This window comes from Narcine bancroftii, chromosome 10, assembly GCF_036971445.1.
Source record: "Narcine bancroftii isolate sNarBan1 chromosome 10, sNarBan1.hap1, whole genome shotgun sequence".
Lineage (NCBI taxonomy): Eukaryota > Metazoa > Chordata > Chondrichthyes > Torpediniformes > Narcinidae > Narcine > Narcine bancroftii.
This window is the reverse complement of record NC_091478.1, coordinates 46253438-46267257: the sequence shown is the minus strand read 5'-3', so window position 1 is coordinate 46267257 and position 13820 is coordinate 46253438. Positions and strand designations below refer to the sequence as shown.

The 13820-nt window shown below is 40.3% G+C and overlaps 1 protein-coding gene across 4 annotated transcripts in view; it reads left to right on the top strand.

The window, feature by feature from the left end:
* hells (helicase, lymphoid specific) overlaps nt 1-13820 on the top strand; it is a 118361-nt gene that overhangs the window by 38551 nt on the left and 65990 nt on the right. For all 4 annotated transcript variants that reach the window (XM_069900837.1, XM_069900836.1, XM_069900835.1 and 1 more), the window contains exons 11-14: nt 1179-1375; nt 3191-3287; nt 5965-6123; nt 6226-6368. In XM_069900837.1, coding sequence (XP_069756938.1) covers nt 1179-1375; nt 3191-3287; nt 5965-6123; nt 6226-6368 — 596 coding nt within the window. The remainder of the gene's footprint in view (nt 1-1178; nt 1376-3190; nt 3288-5964; nt 6124-6225; nt 6369-13820) is intronic.

The following is a 13820-nucleotide window of genomic DNA, read 5'->3' as shown; positions in this document are numbered from 1 at the left end:
GAATAAATGTATTCCATTAGAAAAAATGACATATAATTTAAGAAATAATATTGCAATATTTGAAAAAAATATGGGAGCCATACATGAAACACAATAGAGAAAACCTACCGGGGACATCTACCACCTAAAATGACAGAAGGAGAAGAAAATGAAAAGAATTGACTCTGGAATTTCTTGTTTATTTTTATTGAGTGACAACATTGTTTGACTGGTTTAATGTATCTTAGATTCTGTACTTTAAATGAATGGGAGGGGAGGTAGGGAGGGTGGGATGGGAGGAGGGAGGGAGAAAACGACACTATATATTTGAAAAGGAAAATGTATGTATCTTGATCAATGTGGTTTATGGTGTGAAAAATAAAAAAATAAAAAATAAAAAAATAAATACGGTGATTAGCTAAGCATGAATATGAATTGAATTATTGTAATGTGCACTGAGGTGTAGTAGAGAAAAAACTGTTTTGCAAGCCTCAGGGTAAGTTAACCTATATTGTATAGAAGGAAGTCCAAGAATAAAACAATGTTGCAATAAAACAAAATTGCAGGGTATACTTTCACATAAAACTAAAGTGCAGGATACAGTATTGAAGAGAAAACGTTTATCTAAGGGGTGCAAGGCATGTACTGATGAGAGGTCCATTGAAAAGTTTGGTAATCTTAAATGTTAACTGCAGGAAAAAAAACTGCAATTGGATCAGAGCTTTTAATAGGTGTATGTTCTCCCTGATGGAAGGGATAAGAAAAAATTTGACCAAGGTGAAATGTATTCTTTAACTATGTTGGGCTTTTTTCCCCCAAGACAGCTGGCGAAGATAGAAGGGAGGATATTTTGTATGATGGCCTGAGCTGTGTTCACAACTTTACAGTTTTTCTCAATCTTAGGAGGCCAGTTCCTGCACCAAACTGATCTGTCATACATTTTATGGTGCTCCATAAAAATTAGTGAGGAACATAGGGGATGTGCAGAATTTACTGTGAGATCTGAGGAGGTAGAGGCATTGGTGTGCCTTCCTGCTTGTTTGGATGAAAGTGAAATGCTAATGGATTCCATGCCCGAGGAGACTCCACTCTTCAACATTTGAACTAAAAGGGAAAGGGACATGCCTCAACTCCTGAATCACCAATCAGCTTTCATTGAAAATCTAATGCTGTATATTTTTTCTCTACAAAATGAACAGAAATTTCACTGGAAATATCTCATAGTGGATGAAGGCCATAGAATCAAGAACTTAAACTGTCGTCTGATTCAAGAGTTGAAAAGATTCAATACTGACAACAAGCTGCTGTTGACTGGAACCCCATTACAGAATAACTTGGCTGAACTCTGGTCGTTGCTCAATTTCCTCCTGCCTGATGTATTTGATGACTTGAAAAGGTAGCCATTTGAGAGTGCAGTTTATTGAATTTGAATTTGTTGAAGGATTTATCACAATGGAAGTTTTAGTTGCATTTGGTGTACATGTTTTATAGGACTTGTCTGGGTTTGCTGTTCAAATATTGCAGTTAACATCTGTGTTTGAGTGAAAAGCAAACCTGTTCTGTCACAAGAACATTGTTTTTAAATTAAAAAAATAAATTTTTAAGATTTAGACATTCAGCCCAGAGACAGGACATTTTGGCCCACGAGTCCATGCTGCTCAATTTACACCCAATTAACCTACACACTGGTAAGTTTTTAATGGTGGGAGGAAACCAGAGCCCCCATGAAAAATCCATGCAGACACAAGAAGAACGTACAAGCTCCTTACAGACAGCGTGGGATTCGAACCCTCGTTCTGATCTTTGGCACTAACCACTACGCCAACCGTGCCTTCTTGGATTCTGTTTGGTAAAACACTAGAGTACATTCAGTGCTTAGAAAAGTCCATAAGTTTTGAATTTTTTATTGACTTTTGAGTTCTCCTCACCTTTTAACCAGGACAGGTTTTTAATTTTTAAGCCATGAATGGGGCAGATGATTAGTCTGTTACATAACATAAGTGAGATGAATTTAAGTGAAATCTTGATAAAGTAAGTGACAAATGCAAATTAGAATCAGTATCAGGATTTATAAGTCATGAAATTCAGTATTTTGCGGCAGCGTCATACAGTGCAAACATAGATATAACAATCTAACGACCTTACTATAAAAAAAATAACAATAATTGTGCACGAAAAGAAAGGAAGTGTCTTTAGTTCATTGATTATTCAAGAATCTGATGGCAGTGGGGAAAGTGTTCTTGTGCCACTGTGTGCTTGTCTTTATCTTTTTTGTGATGGTAGCAAAGTGAAGAGGGCATGACCTGGGTGGTTGGAGTCTTTGAGGATAGGGGCCGGTTTATTAAGATACTGCCTCATGTAAATGTCCTCGATGGAGTGAAGTCTGGTGCCTGTGATGTCACAGGCCGAGTTAACAATCCTATGAAGTTTATTCTTATCCTGAAAGTTAGCGCCTCCATAGCAGACAATGATGCAACCAGCCAGAATGCTCTCCATGGTGCATCTGTAGAAGTTTAAGTGAGTCTTTGGTGACATACCGAATCTCCTCAAACACCTTACAAAGTATAGCCGCTGGTGATTGTGATTGCATCAATGTGGAGGCTCCAGGATGGATCCTCTGTGATGTTGGCACCCAGGAATTTGGAAAGCCTACTATTTAGGCCCCCTCTCCACTACTTAGCCATCAATGAGGACTGGGTCGTGTTCCCCTGACTTCCTCCAGAAGTCCACAATCATCTCCTTGGTTTTGCTGATGTTGAACACAAGGTTGTTGTCGTTACACCATTTAATGAGCTGATCCATCTCCCTCCGCTACGCTTCCTCATTGCCGTTTGTGATTCTGCCGACAACTGTGGTGTCATAGGCAAACTTTTTAGATTTCATTGGAATTGTGCCTGGCCACACATTTGCGGGTGTATAATGAGTAGAGCTTGCATTCTTGGGATGCGCCTGCATTAATGATCAGTAAGGAGGTGTTTTCAATTCATACTGATTGTGGTCTTCCAAGAAAATAACCTTGCTATGAAAACATGACAACTGAGAGAAGGTACTTTTTTTATTGCTTGCATATTGGGTAATTAAAGGAGATACTCCACTTTGTCAGTGACCAGTGTCATGAGGCTGAACCTGAAAATATGTAATTAAGAAGTTAAATGATGTAGAGGGTAATGAATTTAGTTTGATTATGCTCAATACATTCTTTGATCCACAGTTTTGAATCTTGGTTTGCCATTTCAAACATCACAGAAAATGTTGAAGATATAGTTGCCAAAGAACAGGAGCAAAGTATTCTTCACATGCTTCACCAGGTAATCACCTTTTATGAAAATACATAATTAATTGTTGAGCCCTAATGTTGATGTTTATCATTTGTTCTCTTCGTGTAGTTTCCGTCTCCACTTGTTTACATTCCTCTATTCGGTTCAATTTTGAGGCGATTAATTGAATGTATTTCAATGTTTCAAGTAACTGATTCTTTTCCAAACATTTTTCTTTAATTTGTCTGTTGGTGTACATTATAAATATTAAAACAAAATTAAATCATGGAAATTTATTGCACAAAGGGGGCTATTTGACCCAGTGTCTTGCACAGCTGAAGAAAAATGTTCAGCCTAATTCCAATCTCTAGCTGTTTATTCATAGGTTAGCAGATTTTCACACTCCAAATTCACACAGCACTTGTGAAATATCATGAGTGTTTCTGCATTTGGGGTTCTTCTGTTTGCACTTTTAACTGTTCACCATTGTTGACGACAGCTGTAGGATTGTGGAGTGTAGAGAGTTTTGATGTGATCTTGAGTTGAAACAAAAAAACTAGTGGAGGAACAGTGGATTAAGTGGCAACTGGAAAGAAATGGATGTTCGGCATTTCTGGATGAAACCCTGGTCTGAGAAAGGCGAGAAGGCAGACAGTATTAAAAAGGAGAAGAGGAGATTGAAGATGGATGGAGTTGGGTGTTGAAGCACAACAGGAGAGTGTTGGGGAAGCAGTTGGCACCTGAAAGAGGGAGGGAATGGTGAAGATGGAGACAGCTGCTAAAGGAGGGGGGAAGATTGAAACAGTGGGGAGCGGATGAGTGTGGAGCACTGTGCTACACAGACCACAGTGTGATTACCACTGTATTGATCTCAAATGTTACAGGAAGTGTGTGAATAGAGAGGGTGCTAGACTAGGAGTTTGGCAGTCTAGAAAATTGTGGCATTGAAGAAAGATAGATTAAACTAGGGTTTTGTTTGGAATGGAGGAGGCTGAAAGGAAATGATTGAAATTGAAGAGCAAATTGTATATTTCACTCAGCAGAGCATTAAAAAATCAGACTTTTACATGTGGATAAACTGAAATGTTAAAGACTAGTTCTGAAAATTGTCATTCACTGGAAAATATGCGGAGACAAAGACCAAGTATAAAATAGAAATGGTTATTTATAATACTCGGAAATTTTATTACTCAGCTAACCTGTTTACAAATCCACCAAGTATAAAAGGCCAAAGAACAATGAACAGCGAAAACTTTGATTTTGGGTGCCGATCATGAAAATCAATAAAATTTTCCTATCACATACTGTTTTTTAAAAAAAATGTAACTTATTTTTCTGATTTCTTGTCAAATTTTGTCTACTAGTAGGTAATGTAGGTGCTATGTAAATATAGTCTTTGGCCTGGGCATGCTTTGTTAGGATTGATGCAGAAAGGCTATGTTAATGCACATGTTCTTCAGGCAATAGCGTCGTGAGTGTACTTAACAGTAGTATTTATTGTCTTCAGGAAGATTAAATACATCAGAAATGGCTTGTCAATATCGCAATAGCTGTGAAATATTCTGTAACATTTGTGGCGAGTATATGCTCGATGTAGCATGACTGCACTTGTTAAAAAGGTCTATGAGCTCAACTTCAGTTGTAAAATTGGTGATCAAGACATTTGTTGTGCAACATGTGCAGAAAACTTATTTAATGTTTCTCCAACTTCTTACATGATACTGCAAATTTGAAATTGTGTTCAGCTTGAAGATGCCTAACATAATCCCCAGTTACTTTTCAGGAAGCAAACCTTTTGGAAATCTGTTGCACGTCAGTGACATTTTGTTTAGGCACTTTCAGGTGGCCAAATTGCCCCGCTTATAAAGCCGCATATTTTGGCAAAATGCGGCTGTGGGAAGGCCACGTGAATATGCAGGAGGCTCCTGCAAGGTGAGCTTGGTAACCCTCCTCCGAGAAGGATAACTCCGCAGCACAATGGCCACATCAGACTGAAATTCCATTTCATTTCTTAGCTACTTTTCCAGTTAATATAGATTTCGGGAGTGGGAAGAAGGGGGTGGCTGCCAGGATAGAAGGGGGCTGGCTGAAACAATGCCGGTACCCGACTTGAGCGCCCCCATATTCCCCCTGCCAGCCGCTCCAGCCCCATGAGTGGGCAGAGAGTGGGGCAGCGGGATCAGCGTGGGGACATCCCGCGCTGATAGCCCACGCTGGCTGTCCCAGCTGAGAGCCACCCATCCTGACTTGACAGCCCAAGGGACAGGAGCCGGAATGCACTCAGATGCGCATCCCGGCACAGCTGTCCTTTCAGGTGGCCAGTGCTGCACTTTCAACGCTGCCACCTGAACTGCAATTTAAATGGCTGCTTCTGCTTCTTCAGGCGCATTCTTAGCGGAGAATGCACCTGATAAAGCCTTTTGTGTGCAATAATATTTGTTTGAATGATAGTGGATCAAGTTAGGAGAAGTTAGGAGATCACAGTACATCCTCTTTTGGTATGGATTGACAAACTATTCAGTAAAAAAAGACTTAAGGAAAGAGTGACTTATTGATATGGAACAATGTGCTCTATAATTGTCAGAATGTGTATACCTTGCTGCAAGTACCCAAATCTGCTTCACTGTGAACTTATCTAGTATTTATGGAATCCAAGTGGTGAACTGGAGAAAGCTTCCAAGTGGGTGCTAGTTATTAAACTTGACGTGGATTACTTTGGCCTTTGCAGATCCTAACTCCATTCCTGCTGAGAAGGCTGAAATCTGACGTCACTCTGGATATTCCTCCAAAACGGGAGGTTGTGGTTTATGCACCTCTTAGCAAGAAGCAAGAATCTTTCTACACTGCCATAGCTAGCAAGACCATTGGAACACTGCTGGGACAAGAGGTATGGGTACATTATAAACTGATCATTAAGTTGCTCTTTGTTGTATTCGGGAAGTGAGGTTTTGATCTTGCTGCATTTTTTCTCTCTCCCCACTCTAAACAGTCTGAAAAAGAGAAGCTGCAACTAACCTCATCAGGTCGGCCAAAACGACGAAGCAGGAAGCAAATAAATTATATGGAGAATTACAATGATGCCGATTTGGAGAAAATGATTGCCGACATGCAGCAGAGTACCCAGGAACAGAGGTTGGTGATGGGAAATTGACTGACCTCATGAGCAATGTTCCCTTGAATTTTTAGTCGTTAGTTTGCACAAAAATATTTTTCTTGTAACAAAAGGTTCGCACTGAATGCTTCCGCAAATGTAAATGAAATTATTTCAAGATAATTTTGGCACAGCCGATCTCTCCTGGCTAATAAAACTTTATTGGAATGTTTTAAAATAATAAAAGTATGATTAACTGCTTGTTTAACAGAAATAGTTAGCCAAGAGGTTATTTTCAATAAGTGTAATTACATTATTTTGGGTAAGTAGCCTTTTGTGCGCCCATTGTGTGCTGGGTGCAGAATGTGTGTGCACGGACACCTTAGCTTTGAGGGAACAGTGCTCATGAGTCTAATTACAACTTTACCGTTAACCACTGTTTAATATTTATTTTTTTACTTGACTGCTTATATTTTCATCTGAATGTGAATGAATTAGGATGGATTTAGAGGCATCATTAATGATCATCACAAGTTTGGTTTAATGCTATACGGTACATATGGATTTTAAAAAAGAAACCTTTGATAAGGTGTCACAATTAGCTCCAAGCCTTGGATTGAAAGGGGTTGTAGCAGCAGAGACATTGGCAAAGTAACGGTAGTAAGTTGTATCTTGGTTAGGAGAAGAGTGAATGCTGCAGGTCCCCCAATAGGAAGATGGTTGGAATGGGCGGATCAATGGCAGAAGAAATCTGATGCTGGCAAGTATTGCATGTTGGTAGAAAAAAATGAAAAGGAACATTTTAAAAGCTTGGGGCATACAGTACGTTTCAGATTATCCAAAATGCTTGGGATCTGACCTATATTGGCTATCTGGAATTTTCGGTTAACTGAGAAATTTCTTTATGCAGCCTAGTAGCATCAGCAGAATACTTGTATCAGCTGTTGCCGATTCCCAACATCTCCTCACCGGTGTCACTAATCCTGCCCAGGAGCCAGAGGTTCCTCCACCCCCAACACCCTGGGCTATGCGCACGTCAGTCCCCCCACCCCCACCCCAATCTAACTTCTGATGCGGCAGCAGGGTGCAGTTCTGCAGAGCCCAGAGTTCACCAGAGAGCCATGATGCGGGAGCAATGGCCATCTTTGATGCCCATAAATTTCCCATGCAGTTGGAACTGCCCTGCTAGAGCTAGGGATATGCAGAACAGTTCCAACTGCACGGGGGAATTATAGGTAAGGAAGACAGCTTTTAAGCCCCCATTGAGCCAGTCACTGTCTGCTTCTCTCCCACTGGGTGACAGGGTCCAAGAGTCACCTTTCCACTGAAGTTGAGAGAGTGAGGAATGGGGGACTGTGGTCCTCCCTTTGAAAAAGGAGAATATTTGCTCAACATTTTTAAAAACCTAGTTATATTTAATTCATCCTACCCCACTTCAAACCTCCGAAATCACCTTAACTTTAAATAAAGTGTAAATGCTCTGCCTGTGGGAACAACCATTCTGGAAGTAACTATGCTAATTTATTATGGGAAGTTAACGTTACGTGTGTGTTTATTTTTAAAAAAAACATATTCGATGAGCAGATGTCATCTACCGAAAAGAGTGCCAGGTTTTGGAGGTTGGCGGTGTTCGGAATCCCGGTTAAAAGGTTAGGTACCTGTACTACATTTAGAATGTAACATGCATGAAATTCTTTAACTTTTGTCTACTGTAAGGCAGGCAGAGAGTTGCCACTTTGTCCAGCACCCCTCACAGAAACCTATAGCACCTGGTGTTCCGAGACTCTTCCTCTTCAAGTACTAACCAGGCCTGAGCCTGCTTAGCTTCCAAGATCAGACAGTCTCAGGCATATTTGGGCTATTATGCTTCTGCCTGTGTTTGTTTCACTTTCTGGAATAATGTTCGTCTTTTTAAAAATCTCTTCTCTCTCCCCCCCCCCCCCCCCAACCCCTTCACCTTTAACCTCGGCACTCAGTAAGGCAGTCAACATGATGAAAGACCCTGTCCCACTGGCTATGCTCTCAAGCTCTTGAACCTTTATCACTCAAATCATAACTCTACAAAGATCTGTGTGTATTCCTGATAATGTAAAGGAAAGTGTTCTATTGACTGAACATTTTTTACTTTTTCTCTTTTAATTTTCTTTGGCATGTCTTCATTACAACTGATGCACTTGGAGAAACTGCATCAATGACTAAACATTCATTATTCATTCATTTATTCACCTCTGCCCTCTAGTTTTAGACTCTTCCACCCTGGGAAAAAGATGTTGGCATTAATTTTATCTATGCCTCATGATTTTATAAATCTCTACAAGGACCCCCTTCAATCTAACTTGTTGCTGATTTCAGGGAAATATGGACTTGTGCTCCTTTTGTTCTAGAAAAACTCTTCAGGATCCATTTACTGTGCAAGTTCTACCCTGGTTTAACTTCCTAAAGTACATCACTTCCCACATCAGACTTAAATTCCATCTCTTGGCTACTTTTCCAGTTGATATAGATCCTGTTTTAATCTTAAGGTTAACCTTTGCTGTCCATTATTGCCTCCTATCTGTGTGTCAACTGCAACCTATAATCATGTCACCTACATTTTTATCCAAATACAGGAAAATCCAGTACCCATGGGGATTGGTAGATGTTGGATAAGTAATTTTCCGGTTGCTTGTGATCGTGTTGCATGACTGGCAAAGTAACTGCCAATTTGAAACTTTTGGATTTTTTCCTATTTCTGCAATTTTTTTTGCCAGTTGCTTGAATTCTGGGCAACAGTGTTTTTACTGCAATTTAATTTGATGACAAATGGGACCCATCATCAATCCCTATAGCAGACTATTGGTAAATGATTAGTAAAAGAATCCATTGTTAATGAGGGAAATTTTATTGCCAGGCAGTAGAGGAGGCAGATTCAACTTGCAATAGGACCTAATTTACCTTGCTATCCAACTCTAGTAAAAAAAATTTAGTCTCATTCTGAAAATTGGCTTGCCTTTGCTTTGTGAAAAACTTTTTAAAAAGTGCAAGAACAATGAAATTATAAAGATCAGTGGTTGCGGTCTAGTCCGAATTAATATCATATACATAAGTTTGTTTTACAGTTGCCATGAAAGGAGATTTTTAATAGAAGAAAAAATTATTTATTGATGGCCATTGGTGGGGGGATAAAAGTGCTGTGTCATCCATACGGGTAGATCTTTGGCATACTGTTAGGATAGTATGGGAGGCTCACGAGCCTCAGTTAACAACAAAGAGAGTGTTACCGAAACTTGAGGACCCTGGTTATATTTTTTAACAAAATTGACCCAATCCTCCCATGAGCCCTTGGATCACAACCTCTGGTCCAGCAAAAAAAGTATTCCATCGGTCTCATGGGCCAGTAGTCTTTCTTGTTCTTTGAATGTGGTAAGTCCAAGGGGCCTTCCTCCTTCACCCCCCCCCCCCCCCCCCAAACATCTACAGTCTCACTCCACCAATCTCCAAATAAATACAGTGCAAATGTATTTCTCTGGTAGGAGGACCCTGTTTCTTCTGAGTGCAGGTTCAATATTAATTAGAAAATTATAAAATAATTAAATGAGTACAAATGTCAGTAGCCGTTCTGAGCTCTGGAATAACTATTGCCATTGTAAGCAATGTTTATGTTATTAGCTTTGGGGCGTGGAGCTGAACCTCAGGCTGCATAAGTGCAGACACTGCCCTTGCCTTTCGAGGAAAATGTACAATAAAGCCTTTATGAAGCAATATTGTAAACATATGTGCAATGCACTGACATTCTTTGCTACAGGCACTCATAATGTGCACCAACTATAATGTACACACTAAATTATCCCTATATGAAAATAGCAAATAAATATAAAGGGTAAACGATGAATATTTGGTTAGTGCAAGTTTTCAATTATGCAGACAGGCCTTTTTAGTGGTCTTAAGTTTAGGATAGTGACCAGGATGATTTTGTGGTTGGGGGAGGGGAGAAAGTGTCCTTTATGATGTTGGCTTCCTCCTTGAGGCTGCTCCTCACATAGATGTGTTCTATGGGTGGGAGGTCTGAGCCTATTACAGACATGCTTGGACCTCTCACCCATGCGTGCTATCTGCTGCAACATGCCAAGTATCCTCAGAAAATGGAGGTGATGGAGTATGTTCTTCACAGTTGATTGATCTGCTGGCTCCAGGAGAGGTCCACTGATAATGTAGGCATCCAGGTACTTGAAGGTACAAATTCACTCCACCGCTATCCCCGAAATGAAGACCAGTGCATGCCTGTTGCCTCCTCCCCTTCCTCATAACCATAATAGGCTCCTTGGTGGTCATTGAAAGCAAGACCATTGTTCTGGCACCAAACCAGATTTATTTCCATCCTGTATTCTGGCTTGTTATTTCTATATTAGAACCATAGAACGCTACATCATAGAAAACAGGCCATTTGGCCCTTCTAGTCTGTACCAACCATTATTTCCATAGTTGCACTGACCACTCCATAACCTCCAGACCCCTCCCATCCATTATCTATCCAATTTATTCTTAAAACTTCAGATGGAGCCCACATTCACCACATCAGATGCAGCTCATTCCATGCTCCCACCACTCTGAGTGAAGAACTTTCCCCTAATGATTCCCCTAAACCTTCCCCTTTCTATGATCTCTTGTATTTATCTCCCCCATTCTAAGAGTAAAAAGCCTATTCACGTGTACGCTGTTAATCTTGTAAACCTCTATCAACTCTCCCCTCATTCTTCTTCACTGCAAGGAATAAATTCCTAACCTTTTTAATATTTCCCTGTAAATCTCTGCACTCTTTCAATCTTTTTGATATCCTTCCTGTAATTAAGTGCCCAGACTGCACACTATATTCCAAATTTGGGCTCACTAGTGTCTTATACAAGTTCACTCTAACATAACATCCCAACTCCTATACTCATTACTTTAATGTATAAAGGCTAGGATGCCAAAAGCTTTCTTAACAATCCTGTCCACTTCTGATGCCACCTTTAGGGAAAAATGTATCTGTATTCCCAGATCTCTGCTCCTCTGCACTCCTTAGTGCCCTACCATGTCCTACCTTGTTTGCCCTTCCAAAATGCATAATCTCACACTTGTCTGTATTAAACTCCAGCTGCCTTTTTTTTCTGGCCCATTCTCCCAGTTGGTCTGGATCCTTCTGCAAGCTTTGAAAATCTTCTTTGCTGACTACAACACCTCCTATCTTTGTGTCATCAGCAAACTTGCTGATCCAATTTACCACATTATGATGTATACAATCTTGATCCCAAGACAGATCCCTGAGGCACACCACTCGTCACAGGCATCCATTCTGAGAAGTAACCATCCACTACCATTCTGTTTTCTCCCATACAGCCAATTATGAATCTAGTTTACAACCTTTCCATGGATACCTAGTGTCATAACCTTCTGAACTAACCTCCCATTTGGGACCTAGTCACAGGCTTTACTGAAGTCAATGTAGACAACATCCATAGCCTTTCCTTCATTTACCTTCTTGGTTAACTCAAAAAAGCTCCAAAAGATTCATTAAACAAGACCTAGCATGCACAAAGCCATTGTGACTGTCCTTAATCAGCCCATGGATGTCCAAATATCTATATATTCTATTTCTCCGAACTCTTTCCAATATTTTGCCTACTACTCACGACAGGCTCACCCTTTTAGGCTCCCTAATTATCTGGTTTATTTTTGGAGCCTTTTTTAAAATATCAGGACAACATGATCTACCCTCCAATCCTCTGGCATCTCACCTGTAGCTAAGGCAGTCTGAATAGATCAGCTAGGGCCCCTTCAATTTCTACACTAGTCTCCCTCAAGGTCTGGGGGAATATCATATCTGGCCAGGGTAATTTATCTACTTTTATTCACTGTAAGGCAGCAAGCACCTCTTCCTCCTTAATATCCAATGTTCCACGGCATTTCTGTTTTGTTTCCCTGACTTCATTATACCAGTCTCCTGAGTAAATATTGATGCAAAAAAAAAAGATTGTCCCCATTACGCGAGGTTCCTCGAGGGGACCAATTTTGTCCCTTACTATATTTTAAAAAATAATTGTAGACACCCTTCGGGTTTGCCTTCACATCATCTGCCTATGCAACCTCGTGTCTTTTGGCTTCCTGATTTCCTTGAGTATTTTTTTGCATTTTCTGTATTCTTCAATACCTCATTAACTCCTTGTTGCCTATACTTGCTGTTTCCTCCCTCTTCTTAAGCAGATCTCCAATATCCTTTGAAAACCAGGGTTCCCTATGCCTGTTAACTTTGCCTTTTATCCTAACGGGAACATGCAAACTCTGCCCTCTCAAAATTTTGCCGTTGAAGGCCATTCATTTACTTAATATTTTTTCTCTTCTTTGGCTTGGCTTCGCAGACGAAGATTTATGGAGGGGGTAAATGTCCACGTCAGCTGCAGGCTCGTTTGTGGCTGACAAGTCCGATGCGGGACAGGCAGACACGGTTGCAGGGGAAAATTGGTTGGTTGGGGTTGTCAGAAAACAACATATCCCAATATTCTCTTCCTTGATTCTTTCTCATTTCTACAAAGTTTGCCTTTTTTCAATTTAGAATCCCAACATGAGGACCAGATGTATAATTTTCCATAATTAACTTGAAGCTAATGACATTATAGTCACGACTCCAAATATTCACCTAAACATGCATCTGTCTCTTGACCTGTCTTGTTCCCTAATAGGAGATCAAGTACTGGATCCTCTCTTGCTGGTACCTGAATATATTAATTTAGAAAACTTTCCTGAACACATTTCACAAACTCCAAGCCATCCAGCCTTTTGCAGTATGAGAGTCCCAGTCAATAATTGGAAAGTTAAAATCTCCTACTATCACAGTTTTTTGCTATCTTTCTACAGATCTGCTCCTCCAATTCTCTCTGACTATTGGGTGGTCTACAATACAACCCTATTAGTGTGGTCACATCTTTTCTGTTACTCCACCCATATGGCCTCTGTAGACAAACCCTCCTGGCTCCCCTGACTGCACAGCTGAGATATTTTTCCTGACTAACAATGCCACTCTTCATCCCTGCCCCCTCTATCACGTCTGAAGCAACGGAACCCCGGAACATTAAGCTGCCAGTCCTGCCCCTCCTGCAACTAAGTCTCTTTAATAGCAATAACGTCATAATCCCATATCAATCAATGCCCGAAGCTCATCAGCCTTTCTAACAATGCTTGCATTAAAATAAATATATCTGAGAAAATTTAGATCACATACAAACCTTTGGATTCTGTCTATATGCAGTCCTCACATGATCTTTATCTTCTTCCTTCTCACTAACTGTATTCTAAATCTAATTTATGTAAATTCCATCCTCCTTTTGGAGCGCTTTACACCTCTGAGAGGTACTGGTGTTCCTACACCAGATAGTGATACAGCTCGTCAGCGCACTTTCTATCACACCTCTAGAAATTTGCCAGGATTTCTGGTGCTTATCAAATCTCTGCAAACTCCTGAAGAAGTAGAGGTGCTGACG